This window comes from Theileria parva (genome assembly GCF_000165365.1).
Source record: "Theileria parva strain Muguga chromosome 4 map unlocalized ctg_528, whole genome shotgun sequence".
Classification (NCBI taxonomy): Eukaryota; Apicomplexa; class Aconoidasida; order Piroplasmida; family Theileriidae; genus Theileria; species Theileria parva.
In genome coordinates, this window is record NW_876247.1 from 1,051 (window position 1) to 17,691 (window position 16,641).

At 30.8% G+C, this 16,641-nt stretch overlaps 10 protein-coding genes across 10 annotated transcripts; 1 reads left to right on the forward strand and 9 right to left on the reverse strand.

The window, feature by feature from the left end:
- Positions 1-1,887: 1,887 nt before the first annotated feature.
- TpMuguga_04g00001 (uncharacterized protein) lies at positions 1,888-3,477 on the reverse strand (the record flags this gene model as incomplete). The annotated part of the gene is made up of 1 exon (XM_759470.1): positions 1,888-3,477. One exon carries the CDS (start codon positions 3,475-3,477, stop codon positions 1,888-1,890), a length of 1,590 nt encoding a protein of 529 aa, XP_764563.1.
- A 502-nt stretch (positions 3,478-3,979) lies between these two features.
- TpMuguga_04g00002 (SVSP family protein) lies at positions 3,980-5,573 on the reverse strand. Its single transcript, XM_759471.2, has one exon. It carries the CDS (start codon positions 5,435-5,437, stop codon positions 4,019-4,021), a length of 1,419 nt encoding a protein of 472 aa, XP_764564.1. The 5' UTR covers positions 5,438-5,573; the 3' UTR covers positions 3,980-4,018.
- Positions 5,574-5,634: 61 nt separating this feature from the next.
- Positions 5,635-7,186, forward strand: TpMuguga_04g02000 (putative integral membrane protein). Its single transcript, XM_061306112.1, has 3 exons — positions 5,635-5,778; positions 5,994-6,028; positions 6,199-7,186. The coding sequence occupies exons 1-3, from the start codon at positions 5,744-5,746 to the stop codon at positions 6,303-6,305; spliced, it is 177 nt and encodes a 58-aa protein (XP_061161808.1). The 5' UTR covers positions 5,635-5,743; the 3' UTR covers positions 6,306-7,186.
- On the reverse strand, positions 6,101-7,271 carry TpMuguga_04g02010 (uncharacterized protein). The gene has a single exon (XM_061306114.1). It carries the CDS (start codon positions 6,879-6,881, stop codon positions 6,597-6,599), a length of 285 nt encoding a protein of 94 aa, XP_061161809.1. The 5' UTR covers positions 6,882-7,271; the 3' UTR covers positions 6,101-6,596.
- A 178-nt stretch (positions 7,272-7,449) lies between these two features.
- TpMuguga_04g00003 (SVSP family protein) lies at positions 7,450-9,159 on the reverse strand (the record flags this gene model as incomplete). The annotated part of the gene is made up of 2 exons (XM_759472.1): positions 7,450-7,631; positions 7,656-9,159. 2 exons carry the CDS (start codon positions 9,157-9,159, stop codon positions 7,450-7,452), a joined length of 1,686 nt encoding a protein of 561 aa, XP_764565.1.
- A 209-nt stretch (positions 9,160-9,368) lies between these two features.
- TpMuguga_04g02005 (SVSP family protein) lies at positions 9,369-9,938 on the reverse strand (the record flags this gene model as incomplete). Its single annotated transcript, XM_061306113.1, has 1 exon — positions 9,369-9,938. The coding sequence occupies one exon, from the start codon at positions 9,936-9,938 to the stop codon at positions 9,369-9,371; it is 570 nt and encodes a 189-aa protein (XP_061161810.1).
- Positions 9,939-10,068: 130 nt separating this feature from the next.
- Positions 10,069-10,968, reverse strand: TpMuguga_04g02015 (SVSP family protein; the record flags this gene model as incomplete). Its single annotated transcript, XM_061306115.1, has 1 exon — positions 10,069-10,968. The coding sequence occupies one exon, from the start codon at positions 10,966-10,968 to the stop codon at positions 10,069-10,071; it is 900 nt and encodes a 299-aa protein (XP_061161811.1).
- A 209-nt stretch (positions 10,969-11,177) lies between these two features.
- TpMuguga_04g00005 (SVSP family protein) lies at positions 11,178-12,800 on the reverse strand (the record flags this gene model as incomplete). Its single annotated transcript, XM_061305901.1, has 1 exon — positions 11,178-12,800. The coding sequence occupies one exon, from the start codon at positions 12,798-12,800 to the stop codon at positions 11,178-11,180; it is 1,623 nt and encodes a 540-aa protein (XP_061161267.1).
- A 223-nt stretch (positions 12,801-13,023) lies between these two features.
- TpMuguga_04g00006 (SVSP family protein) lies at positions 13,024-14,592 on the reverse strand (the record flags this gene model as incomplete). Its single annotated transcript, XM_759475.1, has 1 exon — positions 13,024-14,592. The coding sequence occupies one exon, from the start codon at positions 14,590-14,592 to the stop codon at positions 13,024-13,026; it is 1,569 nt and encodes a 522-aa protein (XP_764568.1).
- Positions 14,593-14,802: 210 nt separating this feature from the next.
- TpMuguga_04g00007 (SVSP family protein) lies at positions 14,803-16,212 on the reverse strand (the record flags this gene model as incomplete). Its single annotated transcript, XM_759476.1, has 1 exon — positions 14,803-16,212. The coding sequence occupies one exon, from the start codon at positions 16,210-16,212 to the stop codon at positions 14,803-14,805; it is 1,410 nt and encodes a 469-aa protein (XP_764569.1).
- Between the last annotated feature and the right edge of the window lie 429 nt (positions 16,213-16,641).

Sequence of the window (16,641 nt, forward strand, 5' to 3'; positions counted from 1 at the left end):
AACTCAAGTAAAACAATACTTTAAAAACACTCAAACATAATCTGAAACACTCAAAAAGGACTACTAAAAACAACTGAAAACATCTAAAACTCTAATCTAAAACACTTTAAAAATACTCAAAACTAACATCTAAATCAGTTAATCTAAAAACTACTTAAATCTAACTGTAAAACCCTCAACTCTAGGGTCTAAAACAACTGAAAACACTCTAATCTAGGCTCAAAATGAAACTTATAACATATAAGATTCAACTATAGTAAAACAATACTGTAAAACAACTTAATCTAACACATAAAACTACTAAAATCTACTTATAAAACTCGAACATTGTAAAACAATAATCTAAAACTCTAATCTAACTATAAATACTAAATAATTATCTAATACTAACTTTTATAACACTCAACTCTGGTGTTAATTCTAAAAACATGGGGAAATTTAATGTCTTAGTATGAAACAGTAAAGTAAAGACTAATAACTAACTGTTAATAAACTCATAATAATGTTTAACTTACTAAATTATTACACTAATAACAATATCTAGTTAAAATACTTACCTATGAAACTTTATCTAAATGACTAATCTAAAAACTTACTTTGATACTGTCTAAACACTCAAATCTAAAACACTATCTTGAAACAGTTAACTCAAGATAATGGATAAGAATGATAAAATAATGACAGTGAGAATTATGAGGTAGTAAAGTAGAGTACTGGAATGAAATTAATCAGAAACCCTGAATCTGAGGGTCAAAGGATTAGGTATTAGGACATTAGGACAGTTAGGTGATTAGGTCATTAGGACCATTAGGATTAGGTCAGTTAGGACAGTTAGATGGTTAGGACATCCTTAGTTAGGTGTTTAGGACAGTTAGGATTCTGTCAGTTATTACGTCTTTTAACTACTTACTGGAACCTCTGAATCAACAACTGACTTATGAATGGAACTAAAAATACCAAATTGAAGAGAGTTATTCCTCAAACAATTATTTATTAATACCAATACCTGGATGAAGTAAATGGTGGACAGACAAATGACATTAGTTAACATCAGTACATGACCTAAGTAGTATCCTGATAACATGTTGATTGAGTTTTATATGATTTTGGAATGTTTCGATGTTTTATTCATGTGTGTGACGATTTCAGTTAGTGAAATTGAAGAATAATAGTATTAAATTTAAGTAAAAACATTATTATATAGTTTAAAGTTAATAAATAAACATATTATAAATGTGTGTGAAAGAAATTAAATGATGTGTGTAACTAAGTTTTCAAATGGGGAATGGAATCCAAATTAATGTTAATGTGTCTAAAATTGACCAAAAATTTATATACCCAAATGGCCAGTCGAGGCTCAAAAGTTAGTCGGACCCGGTCGACACAGTCCCTGAAACTGATATCCCAAGTCGCAGTTACTAAATGTGCTAAGGTTTCTGATGTCTAAACAAATCCTTAAATAGGCAATATGCACTGGAATGTTATTATCACTAAGTATGTTGTCCATACCGGGTATAATATACAGAGTGTATATACATGGTAGTATACATGGTATAGTAGTATTGATAACTAATCCACTAAGAGTAAAACTCAGATTTAAAGTGAATAACTGACGAATAACAAGTTGTAATAAAGTTTAAAGAGATTAGAAAGTGTAAATGAGTGGTTAAATAATATTGTTTAGTTGATGAAATGAAAGTGGAATGAGTGAACAAAATATGAAGGAAAAGAGGTTCACAATCAGTGGTTGAGTTTCTGATTTAAAACTTTTATAGTATACTATTTATAATATATAGTTATTAATAATAAAATATTGGTACAATTGTATGTTTGTTATTAAAATATATTATAAATGTTATATTATTTATTTTTATTAAAAGTGTAATATTACTCATATTTAGAGTTTCTTCTTGGTTTGCTGTATAACAATTTATAACAATCTATTAATTTTGTATATACAGCAATTCTTTTTTCGAAAAATATTACAAATTTGGATTTAGTGGTAATAGCAAATCCAACTGGATAACCTTCATCTTCACCTTTTTCCCAAACCAATTTATTTTCAACGAATATCTTATGACATTTAGTACCTTCCATAAATAAAAATTTAATAGATCGATAGTAACCGAAATCAATTTCTAAAGTGTCCTCAGGTATTATAACGTCGTTTCCTTCTCCATCTTTAGTAAAAAGTTCAAAATAAAGTGGAATATTATATTCAAATCTTTTCCATATCCTATCATAATGCTTAACTTTAATTAATTTATCGCCAGATCTAACGATAAATTCCATCAATCGAATATTTTGGGTTACTGTTGAGGCGTAAGGTTCTCCATACTTATGTTCATAAGCCAGCTCACCGTCACAGAGTATCTGCTCAAGATTTGCAAATAGTTTAAATTTTGCTTTTGCTGAATCCTTATATATTCTTATGTAGTCTTTTCTTGTCATTGGAATCAATTTACCTCCAGAATCCTTCTTCATAAAATTAATTATTTTACACTTTTTAACTATTCTTTTTGTGGTTACCTTTTCTTGAGTATCAGTAGGTTGACTAGGAGCCGCCGGTGCTGGTTGCATTGGTGGAGGTACATAATATGTTGGTGGAGGTATATATTCTGTAGGTGGAGGTATATAATATTGTACTGGTTGTTGAAATTGAGGTGCTGGTTGTCTTGGAGATATATAATGTGTTGGTTCTGCAGGTGTTGGTTGTACTGGCTGAGTTCGAGGTATATAATGTGTTGGCGGTCCGTAATACTGAAACTGTGGTTGTGACACTTGAGGCTGAGGCTGAGTTGGAGGTACATAATGAGTTGGCGGTGGAGGTATTGGTTGTACTGGTGATGGCGGCCTTGCATAGGGATGATATGGTGAATATCCAGAAACTTGTGGATATCGTGGTATTGGTCGAGCAGGGTGACCAGGTCGTAATGGTAGTGGTGGTTGAATTGGTTGTGTTGGTTGTATTGGTTGTGTTGGTGGCCTTGGATAAAGTGCTATTGGTCGAATTGGRTAACCAGGTTGTATTTGTTGAGGAAATTGWGGTTGTAATGGTAMTGGWGGCTGTATTTGTTGAGGAGGATGTGCAGGTTGTGTTGGTTGCGGATAAATTTGTTGTGGCTGTATTGGTTGTACTGGTTGTGGCTGTATTGGTTGTACTGGTTGTATYGATAAATCGAGAGGTTCTGCTTGTTCTTCTTCTATAGTAAAAGGCTGATGTATGGGTTGTGGTGGTCCTAAAGGATATGGTTGTTCTTCAGGTTCTGATAATTGTAATTGAATTTCTTCTTCTTCACTTACTTCACTAGAAGGTTGTGGAATAACATCGTTAGATGGTTCAGTTACATCAAAGTTATCATCTTCTTCATCACTATCATTTTCTATAGTRCCATGTGTGTTATTCGGATTATCACCACATTTAACATATTCTGCTACTGCGAATATGAATATAATCCATATTTGTAACACATGCATCTGATAATTAATATCCTTTGTACAATTTTATTAAATATCATTTAGAAACAAATTATAAAAGATATCCAATGGATATTTCAAATTAAATTAGCTCAAATCTTATATGTGTATATAGATCTATAAAATATTAAAAGTAGGGTATTAAATCTAATATTAAGATCACTAAATTACATTAAGCTACTAAAATTTATTATATTTATATTAATTTTATAAAGTTTATTAGTGTACTATTATTATTTATCGATTCTTGCTACTTTACTAGAAAATAATAAATTATCCTGTGTATATATAAATTTGAATAGTTAATATATCTTTTATTATTAAAAAATTCATAATATAACGTGTTAAGAATAAAAATCAAATGAATTTATAATTGAGATATTAAAACGTAATATATTCTCTGAATGTAAACTATCTTATGGGTAAAAACAGTAACTGAAGTTAACATTCACCACACTCGTAATATAATACTAAAAATATATAGGTATGAATTATTAGTACACTTGTGTTTATGTATATTAAATATATTACAAATGTTATATTACTTTTTTTTACTGGGTCTTTTATGTTTGGTTTCTACCTGTTCATAACAGTCAGCTTTTTCTATAAATATAACAATTTGTTCTTCGAAGGACAATGAAACTCTTCCTTTCTTTGTTACTACCATTGCCTCGGGATATTCACTTTCATCTTCCTTTTTTTCCCAAACTAATTTATCCTTGACTACAACCTTATGACACCTAACACCTGTATTGAACATGTATTTAAAACATTCAAATGAGCTTAATTCGACATCAATATTCTCTTCGGTTATTAAAACTTCTTTTCCCTCCGAATCTTTGGTGAAAAGTTGAAAGCAAAACGGAATTTTATGGTCACTTATTTTCCATTTGTTGTTAATGTGTCTAACTATAGTTAATATATCTTTAATTCGAATGAAAAATTCCTTAAATTGTCTATTTTGAATTAATGATGATGCGTAAGGCTTTCCAGGTGTATGTTCATAAGCCAACTCACCGTCACAAATTAGTTGCTCAAGATTTGCAAAGAGTTCAAATTTCACTTTGGTTATATGATAACTTACTTTTTTGAAGTCTTTTTTTGTCATTGGAATCAATTTTCCTCCTTCATTCCTCTTCATTAATTTAATTATCTTACACTTTACCCGAGTTTTCTTTTCAATAACATTTTCTTGAGTCTCACTAGGTTCAATAATATCTACCGGCATAGGTTGATCAATTGGTTCAGGTTGTTCTATTGGTTGATCAATTGGTTCAGTTTCTTCTGCTGGTTGATCAATCGGCTGAGGTTGTTCTGTTGGTTGATCAATTGGCTGAGGTTGTTCTATTGGTTGTTCAATTGACTGTTGTGGAGGTGGTACATAATGTGTAGGCCTTGGTGGTATTGGTTGTGTTGGTGGTACATATGGTGAATAAGGAGGATAAGGATCATACGGTGAATAAGGAGGATAAGGACCATACGGTGGGTAAGGTGGATATGGATAAGGTGGGTAAGGTGGATATGGATAAGGTGGGTAAGGAGGATATCCAGGTGGATAACGTGGTATTGGTCGAACTGGATAACCAGGTTGAACTGGGAAACCAGGTTGACTAGCTTGAGGATGTATTGGCAATGGATATTGTATTGGCTGTATTGGCAGTCTAGGTTGTGGATGTACAGGTTGTGGTTGAGCAGGTTTCATAGATAAATCGAGAGGTTCTGTTTGTTCCGGTTCTAAAACAAATGGTTGTTGTGTGGGTTGTGTTGGTCCTAAAGGATATGGTTGTTCTTCAGGTTCTTGGGTGGGTTGATCACTAGTCTGTTCTGTTACATCAAAGTTATCATCTTCCCCATGACTATCAATTTCTATAGTACCATTTGTGTTATTCGGTTTGTCACCACAATGAACATATTCTGCTACTGTCAATATGAATATAATCCATATTTGAAACACATGCATCTCTTAAGTGATATCCTTTGTATAATTTTTTCAACGATCATTTATAAACAGATGATAAAAACTAGAGAGAGATTATATCAAGTTTAACTAGCTCAAATATGACGTGTGTATATAGATCTATAAAATATTATAAAAGTAGGGTGTCATCTGAATAATAAGATCACTAAATTATACTAATATACTAAAATATATTATATTTATATTAATTTTATAAAGTTTATTAGTGTGCTATTATTATTTATCGATTCTTGCTACTTTACTAGAAAATAATAAATTATCATTTCTGTACACATCATATCAGAATGCATGATATATCTATTATTATTACAAATATTCACAACGTAACATGTTAATTGCATTAGAACTCAAGTTAATGAATAATTGAGTTAATCAATATTAATTTAATTTGTTTAACATAGTTTATTGTCGTAGTTAAATATTGAAGTTGACATTAGTACCCTCATAATATGATATTCAAATATATAAATACGGATAATTATAGAATATTAATATACTTGTATTTATGTATTAAAAATATAATATATTGTTTATTTAGGTTTACGATGTTTTTAATTGATTTATGTGGGCTTGGTAAGTATTATTTAAATTTAATTATCTTCAGTTATTCTAAAAATAGTTCTTCTTAATGAATAATAGTATCCACTATAATTAATTTCATATAAAGTAAAATATTCCTTAAAATGAAGTATAATATTTTTTTTTAAAAGTAAAACAAGGTGCCAAGAGATAATCATCTTTAGAACTCTTTTTCCAACTAAGCATATCATTATATTCAACTCTAGTACAATGTAAATTTGGTAAAAAGACATATTTCAATGTTCCATCACCAGTAAGACCAATATCATAATGCTCTTCAGTTATTAAAACATCCCTACCATCATCATCTTGTGTGTAAAATTTAATATAATCCGGGATTCTCCTGGAAATTGTTGTCCATTTACCATCAACTAATTTGATTAATAGAAATGCATTTTTACGAATAATGGTAAAACTGTTCCTTCCTTTAAAATACGTTAATAATGACGAGTATGTTCTTTTTGGCCTATGAATGTCTCTGCATCGTTCCCTGCCTCTCTAAAGTCATCACCAGTCATTTCAATTAACTTTCCCTCATCATTTCTCTTCAAAAATTTGATCTTCAGTAATCCTCTAATAGGTTCAAAATGTTCTTCATAATCAGATCCCAATTGAACTGGAACACTTTCTGGTTGTAATTGTTTAATTGGTAAAGGATCCACATGCTGAGGTTTTGGTACGTAGGATTGCGGAGTTGGAAATTGATGGGAGTATTGAATTTCTGTTTGTAGGGGTTCCACTGGTATAGTTTGTGGTTGTTCATATTGTTGGTATTGTTGGTATGATTGTATATCTGATTGATAGTGTGTAGGTGGATATTCAGGATAATATTGTTGATATGGACCATACTGTAAAGTTTGAGTCCGGTATGGTTGGTAAGGTGGTAATTGATAATATTGGGGTTGGGATACAACAATAGGAATTTGTTGTATGAGTACTGGTTGAATAGGTTCTACTGGTGTGTAATGGGGAGTATATCCATAGTACTGTGTCGGTACATGTTGTTCTATAGGTGGCCCATAGTACTGTACTGGAGCTATCGGTTGAAGTCCGTAATGTGTAGTTTGTTGTTCTGGTGTTTGATTTTGATTTTGTTAACTGGCTTCAGTTACTTCAAAATTAGCTTCTTCTTCATCTGAAATTTCATCTCCAACATTTTCATGTGTGTTGATTAGATAATCACCACACTCGACATATCCTAAAATGATGAATACTAGTATATAATTATATATTGGACATTTGTTCATTATTTATTTATAAAGTCTTATCCCATGGGGGATCTAAAAATTATTGAAATATATAATACACTGATATATAAAATATATTATCATCTAACAATATATGTAAATTTTAATAAATTAATATATAATTCAAAATTGCTTTTACAATAGCATATTGTATTTGTTAAAATTAATTTAGGAATATTTAGATCTTCCTGAAAATTTTCTCCTAAAATACAGTATATATTTATCATTTTTGATTCCTAACACTTTACTATATCCCTCAAAGTTAACTATAACACGCATTTTTGGTGTAACATAAATCTCTAAAGGATAACCATCATCATCAGTTTTTTCCCATGCAACCGTATCAGTAACTACAATTTTAGTACATTTTACACCATGAAAAAATTCGTATCTAAAGGATCCCATTGATGTAAAATCAATATTGTAATCTTTATTGGTCATTAAAACATAATCGCCTTCCTTATTTTGTGTGAATAGTTTTATATGATCTGGGATCGGAGCATCAGTTCTTCTCCATTCCCCTTTAGTTTTCTTAACTAACGTAAATCCATCACTGCTGGTCAGTATAAAAATATCAGTTCTTAAACTATGGCTTAATAATAAACAATAAGGTGTTCCACTTGTATGTTCGTAGACTATTTCCCCGCCACATTCTAGCTGCTCAAGATCTGCTCTGAATTTATATATTTTTTTATTTCCATCGCTAACTATAATAAGGTAGTCTTCATTTGTCATTTCTAAAATATTTCCCGAATAACTTCTTTTATAAAATTTGATTAAATTATATTTTCTTCGTGGTTTGGGCTCTTTTCGTTTAACTGGTTCTTCTTCTTCATCTCCAGACTCGCTTGGTTCATCTGATGGAACTGGACTTGGAGATCGACTTTTTTTTCTTTTTTTTCTTGGTTCTTGAGTCTGTTGATCATAATCCATCTTACTTTTTATTTTATCCAACGACTGAGCTGTCTGTTGTCTCTCTTTCTCTGTTTCCTCATCATCAATCTGTTGAACTTGTATAACTTCAGGTTCTAATGGTCCTGTTGGCTGTTGAGTTTCAACTAATTCTGGTACATAGTGTGATAGTTGTTGAAATTGAGGCTGAGGTTGTGGTTGAGATTCTTGAATACTTTGAGTTTGCGTCGGTTCATATAATTGATAACCTGCTTGAGTTTGTTGAAAAGTTGGTGTTAATACATAATGTTGATAATATGGATAACTTGGTTGAGTCAATGGTATTGATGGTTGAGTTACCGGTATATAATGCTGATAAGCTGGCTGAATCTGAGGTTGAGTTTCAGTTATTGGTTGATGACCAATATCACAAAGAGTCTGTGTTCCATATGGCTGTTGATATACATAAGGATCTTGGGTTTCAGTTCCATAATACTGATATTGAGATTCCTGGGTTAGTTGAGGTACCTGAGGAGTTGGTTGAGTAGGTGGCGGCTGATAATATTGCTGTTGTTGAGTTTGTGTCTGAAGTTCATATGACTGGTACGGAGCATATTGTTGAGGATGGTATCCTGATGTTTCTGGTTGATATTGAAATGATTCAGTTTGATATCCTGGATATTGTTGAGGTTGATATCCTAATAATTCTGGTTGATGCTGATCATAAGATTGATCAAGATCATATTGTTGGGGTTGAATTTGAGGTTGGGTTGGATATTGAGATTCTTGTAATTGTTGATATTGTGGTAGGTATTGAGGATCCTCAAAACGATCAAGTCGTTGTTGAATGATTTTATCTAGGTCTAAAACTTCAAAGTTGTCCTCCTCATCCTCTTCATCAGCAGGCTGATCAGGATTATTGTCTTGTGATTTGACACATTTTATTATAATAAATATTAATACACATTTGTATGTTACACATCTCATGTTAATAGACTTTTATAAAAAATTTTCCATGGGGGATTTGTAATTAACAACTCGTTTTATTAATAATATTTCATAAAATTATTATATATTAGTAATATTAAATGATTTTTAATAAATTAATCATATTAAATGATTTATAAAATTGGTTAATCAGATATATAACATAAAGCTATATACAATAACATTATATTGTATGTGTTAAAATTAATTTATTTGTATTTGCGTCTTCCTAAAGTTTTTTTATTATATAGAATTCTATATCTATGAGGTCTTCTTTCGAACATTTTAGTGTAGCTGTCAAAATTGATTATAAGACTTAATTTATTAGTAACATAAATCACTATAGGAAATTCTGCATCATTATCAGTTTTTTCCCATGCAGTCATATTATCAGCTTTTATCTTTGTACATTTTACACCTGGGTGTAATTCGTATCTAAAGGATGCATGTGAAGTAAAAGTAACTTTGTAATGTTCTTTAGTTAGTAAAATTTCTTTGCCTTCGGAATCTTCTGTATAGAATTTTACATACTCTGGAATCTTTTCTTCAGTTGTTGTCCATTCTCCTTTAATTCTCTTAATTAATATAAATCCTTGAATATTAGTAATGACAACAATCTTAGTTTTTTTACTATAAGTTAATGATGAACAATATGGAGTTCCATCTTCATGGAGGTAGATAATTTGATTGTCACATTCTATCTGCTCAAGATCTGCATAAAATAAATATTTTGTTTTATTTCGATCATCATATGTAACTTCATAATCTTCATTTGTCATTTTTACAAGATTTCCATCAGAATCAATTTTACAAAATTTAATTTCATTATATACTTTAGGTTTATTCGGTCCTCTTCTTTTAATAGGTTGTTCATCACCTTGTTTTTCTGATTGATCTTCACTTGGAGATCTAGCTCGTTTTGGTTTCTTCGGTTTCTTTTTTTTGTTTTTGTGGTTGTACTGGTTGTTGAGATTGTTCCTTACTAGGTTCAGGTTCTTTTTGTGCATATGGATGATCATGTTCTGTAACATGGAAATTATCATCCTCTTCTAAAGTTTCTGATTGAGTTTGAGGTGACTGAGGCTGAGTTACTTCTGTTTGAGTATGAGGAGGTTCATAATAATGTTGTTGTTGGGTAGGATGACTAGGATCATAATACTGTTCTGGTTGTTGAGTTTGAGTAGTAGTAGGTTCATAATACTCATACTGTGGTTGTGGTAGTTGAGGCTGAGTCTGAGTAGGTTGACTAGGTTGATAATACTGTTGTTGTTGAGCAGGTTGAGTTACTGGAGGTTCGTAATACTGATGTTGATAGGATGGTTGATGTGGAGGATACCCAGGGTAGTAATTTTGATAACTTGGTTGTTGAGTAGGTTGAGTTACTGGAGGTATATAATATTGACCTGGTTGACTAACTCCTGATTGTTCATAATATTGATAACCAACATATTGTTGACCTGTAGGATGAGTTGGTGCTTGATACGATTGATAATGTTGAGGTTGATACTGATCATACTGTTGAGGTTGATATACTGATAATTCTTGTTGATAATATGTTGTCTCAGGTTGATACTGTAATACTTGTTGATATTGATCTGGTTCAGGTTGATACTGAGGTTCTGGTTGAGGTTGATATTGAGGATCCTCAAAACGATCAAGTCGTTGTTGAATGATTTTATCTAGGTCTAAAACTTCAAAGTTGTCCTCCTCATCCTCTTCATCAGCAGGCTGATCAGGATTATTGTCTTGTGATTTGACACATTTTATTATAATAAATATTAATACACATTTGTATGTTACACATCTCATGTTAATAGACTTTTATAAAAAATTTTCCATGGGGGATTTGTAATTAACAACTCGTTTTATTAATAATATTTCATAAAATTATTATATATTAGTAATATTAAATGATTTTTAATAAATTAATCATATTAAATGATTTATAAAATTGTTCAATCAGATATATAACATAAAGCTATATACAATAACATTATATTGTATGTGTTAAAATTAATTTATTTGTATTTGCGTCTTCCTAAAGTTTTTTTATTATATAGAATTCTATATCTATGAGGTCTTCTTTCGAACATTTTAGTGTAGCTGTCAAAATTGATTATAAGACTTAATTTATTAGTAACATAAATCACTATAGGAAATTCTGCATCATTATCAGTTTTTTCCCATGCAGTCATATTATCAGCTTTTATCTTTGTACATTTTACACCTGGGTGTAATTCGTATCTAAAGGATGCATGTGAAGTAAAAGTAACTTTGTAATGTTCTTTAGTTAGTAAAATTTCTTTGCCTTCGGAATCTTCTGTATAGAATTTTACATAGTCTGGAGTCGTTTCTGAAATTGTTTTCCATGATTCTTTAGTTTTTTTAATTAATAGAAATACGTCACTGAATGTCATGACAACAATCTTAGTTTTTTTACTATAAGTTAATGATGAACAATATGGAGCTCCCTTTTTATTCTCATAAATAATTTGATCCTCATATTCTATCCGCTCAAGATCTAAAATAAAATCATATTTTGTTTTATTTCGATCATCATATGTAACTTTATAGTCTTCATTTATCATTTCTACCAGTTTTCCATCAGAATCCTTCTTATAAAATTTGATATCAATAGTTTTTTTAACTGGCCTTCTTCGTTTTCTAGGTTGTTCATCACCTTGTTCTTCTGGCGCTTGAGGATCTTTTCTCTTTCTTGCTCTTTTTCGCGGTTTAATTGGTTGTTGTGGTTGTTGAGGTTCCTGTTGTGGATATGGTTGATCATGTTCTGTAACATAGAAATCTTCCTCATCTTCTAAAGTTTCTGATTGAGGTTGTGGTTGAGGTTCATAATGTTCCATTGGTTGTGTTTGATATCCAGGTGGATAAGTTGGTATATGTTGATAAGGATCGTAGCTAGGAGGTCCATAATGCTGATAATACTGTTCTGGTTGAGTTACCTGTTGTTGAGTTCCAGTTATTGGTTGTTGAACTGTATCATAAAAAGTCTGTGTTCCATATGGCGGTTGATATCCATAAGGATCTGTAGATTCAGGTCCATAATAGTAATATTGTGATATTTGTTGTTGTGCGGGTCCATAATGTTGATACGGTCCATATGATTGAGGTTGAGGTGCTTGATATGGTTGATATGGAATGGTTTGTGGAGGCTGAGGTTGAGGCTGAGGTTGATATTGTCCGTATTGTTCAGCTTCTAATAATTCCTGTACATATTGTACTTGTTGTTGTTGTGATGGAAATTGACCATATTGTTGAGGTTGATATTGAAATGATTCTGGTTGTTGAGTTACTGTTTGTGGAGGTCCATAATATGTTGGTTCTTGTGGATATTGATATGATTCTCCTTGATCAAGATCATAGTACTGGGGTTGAGTTTGTGGTTGGGGCTGAGTTTGTGGTTGGGCTTGATATTGAGATTCTTGTATTTGTTGATATTGTGGTTGGTATTGAGGATCATCAAAACGATCAATTCGTTCCGCAATTATTTCATCTAGGTCAAAAACATCAAAGTTATCTTCTTCTTCTTCATCATCAGCAGGCTGATCAGGATTATTGTCTTGTGATTTAACATATTTTATTATTATAAATATTAATATACATTTGTATATCACACATCTCATGTTATTATAGCTTTATAAAATTTTTTCCATGGGGGATCCTAAAAATATTCAAAGTAAATAATATGTGATATAAAATTATTATAAATTAAAAATATAATAAATTTTATTAAATTAAAGTCATTCATTTAAATGTTTAATATATCCTGAAATTTAAAAATACTTAACCAGTTTCAACACATCAAAAATATTTATACAATAACATATTGTATCTGTTAAAATTAATTTAGATATATTTAGGTTTCCTAACGTTTAGTCTCATATCTGTGAGTTTATAGTACTTAGTCCTTCTTTCGAACATCTTAGTATATTTTTCAAACTTAACTGTAACAGTCAATTGTTCTGATAAATAAATAATTGTGGGATGTGCATCATCCTCATCAGTTTTTTCCCATGCAATCAGACCCTCAACTATAATTTTACAGCATTTTACACCTGTGAGCAATACATATCTAAAAGATCCGTTTGAAGTAAAATGAATACTATATTGATCAGCAGTTATTATAACTTCATTGCCTAAAGAATCTTGTGTGAGTAGTTTTATATTTTCTGGAATTTTATAATCATTTTTTGTCCATCCTCCTTTAGTTTTCCTAATTAATGTAAATCCTTGACTATTGGTAAGTGCAAAAACATTAGTTTCTCTGCTTTGACTTAATAATGAACAATATGGCGTTCCATCTATATGTTCGTAGATAACCTCATTTTTACAATGTAGCTGCTCAAGTTCTGCAATGAACTCATAATCTTTTCTCTTTTTATCACTAAATGTAATAAGATAATCGTTAACATTCATTTCTTCCAGATTTCCCAAATTATTTCTTTTATAAAATTTGATGTTTTTAGTTTTTCCAATTTGCCTACACCTTCTTCTTTTAGGTATTCGTTCTTGTTTTTCTTCTTCTTCATCTCCACTTGTAGTTTGAGTTCTTTTTCTTTTTCTTGGTTTCTTTTGTGGTTTAATTGACTGTTGAGTAGGTTCTTGAGTAGTTGGTGGTACATGTTGTGTAGGTGGTATTGGAGTTGGTTGTGTAGGTTGAGTTGGTCCATATGTAAATCCAGTATCAGCTGCAGTAGGTACTTGTTGTGGTTGATCTTGTTCTGTCACATAAAAATTATCATAGTCTTCTATTGTTTGTGGTTGTGTATGAGGGGGCTGAGTTACTTCTGTTTGAGTAGTAGTAGGTTGATAATACTGATACTGTGGTTGTTGTGGTTGAGTCGGTGGTGGTAAATAATACTGATAACTTGGTTGTTGAGCAGGTTGAGTTACTGGAGGTTCGTAATACTGATGTTGATAGGATGGTTGATGTGGAGGATACCCAGGGTAGTAATTTTGATAACTTGGTTGTTGAGTAGGTTGAGTTACTGGAGGTATATAATATTGACCTGGTTGACTAACTCCTGATTGTTCATAATATTGATAACCAACATATTGTTGACCTGTAGGATGAGTTGGTGCTTGATACGATTGATAATGTTGAGGTTGATACTGATCATACTGTTGAGGTTGATATACTGATAATTCTTGTTGATAATATGTTGTCTCAGGTTGATACTGTAATACTTGTTGATATTGATCTGGTTCAGGTTGATACTGAGGTTCTGGTTGAGGTTGATATTGAGGATCCTCAAAACGATCAAGTCGTTGTTGAATGATTTTATCTAGGTCTAAAACTTCAAAGTTGTCCTCCTCATCCTCTTCATCAGCAGGCTGATCAGGATTATTGTCTTGTGATTTGACACATTTTATTATAATAAATATTAATACACATTTGTATGTTACACATCTCATGTTAATAGACTTTTATAAAAAATTTTCCATGGGGGATTTGTAAATTAACAACTCGTTTTATTAATAATATTTCATAAAATTATTATATATTAGTAATATTAAATGATTTTTAATAAATTAATCATATTAAATGATTTATAAAATTGTTCAATCAGATATATAACATAAAGCTATATACAATAACATTATATTGTATGTGTTAAAATTAATTTATTTGTATTTGCGTCTTCCTAAAGTTTTTTTATTATATAGAATTCTATATCTATGAGGTCTTCTTTCGAACATTTTAGTGTAGCTGTCAAAATTGATTATAAGACTTAATTTATTAGTAACATAAATCACTATAGGAAATTCTGCATCATTATCAGTTTTTTCCCATGCAGTCATATTATCAGCTTTTATCTTTGTACATTTTACACCTGGGTGTAATTCGTATCTAAAGGATGCATGTGAAGTAAAAGTAACTTTGTAATGTTCTTTAGTTAGTAAAATTTCTTTGCCTTCGGAATCTTCTGTATAGAATTTTACATACTCTGGAATCTTTTCTTCAGTTGTTGTCCATTCTCCTTTAATTCTCTTAATTAATATAAATCCTTGAATATTAGTAATGACAACAATCTTAGTTTTTTTACTATAAGTTAATGATGAACAATATGGAGTTCCATCTTCATGGAGGTAGATAATTTGATTGTCACATTCTATCTGCTCAAGATCTGCATAAAATAAATATTTTGTTTTATTTCGATCATCATATGTAACTTCATAATCTTCATTTATCATTTCTACCAGTTTTCCATCAGAATCCTTCTTATAAAATTTGATATCAATAGTTTTTTTAACTGGCCTTCTTCGTTTTCTAGGTTGTTCATCACCTTGTTCTTCTGGCGCTTGAGGATCTTTTCTCTTTCTTGCTCTTTTTCGCGGTTTAATTGGTTGTTGTGGTTGTTGAGGTTCCTGTTGTGGATATGGTTGATCATGTTCTGTAACATAGAAATCTTCCTCATCTTCTAAAGTTTCTGATTGAGGTTGTGGTTGAGGTTCATAATGTTCCATTGGTTGTGTTTGATATCCAGGTGGATAAGTTGGTATATGTTGATAAGGATCGTAGCTAGGAGGTCCATAATGCTGATAATACTGTTCTGGTTGAGTTACCTGTTGTTGAGGCGTCTGGTATGGTGTATATGATTCAGGTTGATATCCTGGATATTGTTGGGGTTGAGTTTGAGGTTGAGTGGGTTGTGCTGCTGTAGGTTCATAAGGTTGATAATGATCATGTTGTTGTTGTTGACTCTGTGGTTGTGATGTCTGTGTTTGATATGGTTGATAATGATCATATTGTTGAGGTTGATAATGACCAAATTGTTGTGGTAGATACTGATCATACTGTTGAGGTTGATATACTGGATATTGTTGGGGTTGATAATATGTTGGTTCAGGTTGATATTGAGGATCCTCAAATCGATCAAGTCGTTGCTGAATTATTTTATCTAGATCTAAAACTTCAAAATTGTCCTCATCTTCTTCGTCATCAGCTGGTTGATCAGGATTATTGTCTTGTGATTTGACACATTTTATTATAATAAATATTAATATAAAATTACACACAATATTTTTGTACATTCTACTATTATTAGAGCTTTACTCCATGGGGATCTTGAAATTAACAACTCGTTTTATTAATAATATTTCATAAAATTAATTATATATTAGTAATATTAAATGATTTTTAAAATTGGCTAATCAGATATATCACATAAAGCTATATACAATAACATTATATTGTATGTGTTAAAATTAATTTATTTGTATTTACGTCTTCCTAACGTTTTTTTATTAAATACCATTCTATATTTAGAAGGTCTTCTTCTGAAAATTTTAGTGTAGATGTCAAAATTAATTATAACACTTAATTTATTAGTAACATAAATCACTAAAGGATAACCTGGATCATTATCAGTTTTTTCCCATGCAGTCATATTATAAATTACTATTTTATGACATTTTACACCTGAATGTAATTCGTATCTAAAGGATGCAAACGAAGTAAAA

Coding starts and splice junctions, on each gene's coding strand:
- TpMuguga_04g00002 (XM_759471.2), bottom strand. CDS start 5,437: ATGCATGTGTTTCAAATATGGATTATATTCATATTGACAGTAGCAGAA.
- TpMuguga_04g02000 (XM_061306112.1), top strand. CDS start 5,744: ATGATATATCTATTATTATTACAAATATTCACAAC. Junction 5,779..5,993: donor TTATTACAAATATTCACAAC/GTAACATGTTAA, acceptor TTGTTTATTTAG/GTTTACGATGTTTTTAATTG. Junction 6,029..6,198: donor AATTGATTTATGTGGGCTTG/GTAAGTATTATT, acceptor AATCATCTTTAG/AACTCTTTTTCCAACTAAGC.
- TpMuguga_04g02010 (XM_061306114.1), bottom strand. CDS start 6,881: ATGGTCCATATCAACAATATTATCCTGAATATCCACCTACACACTATC.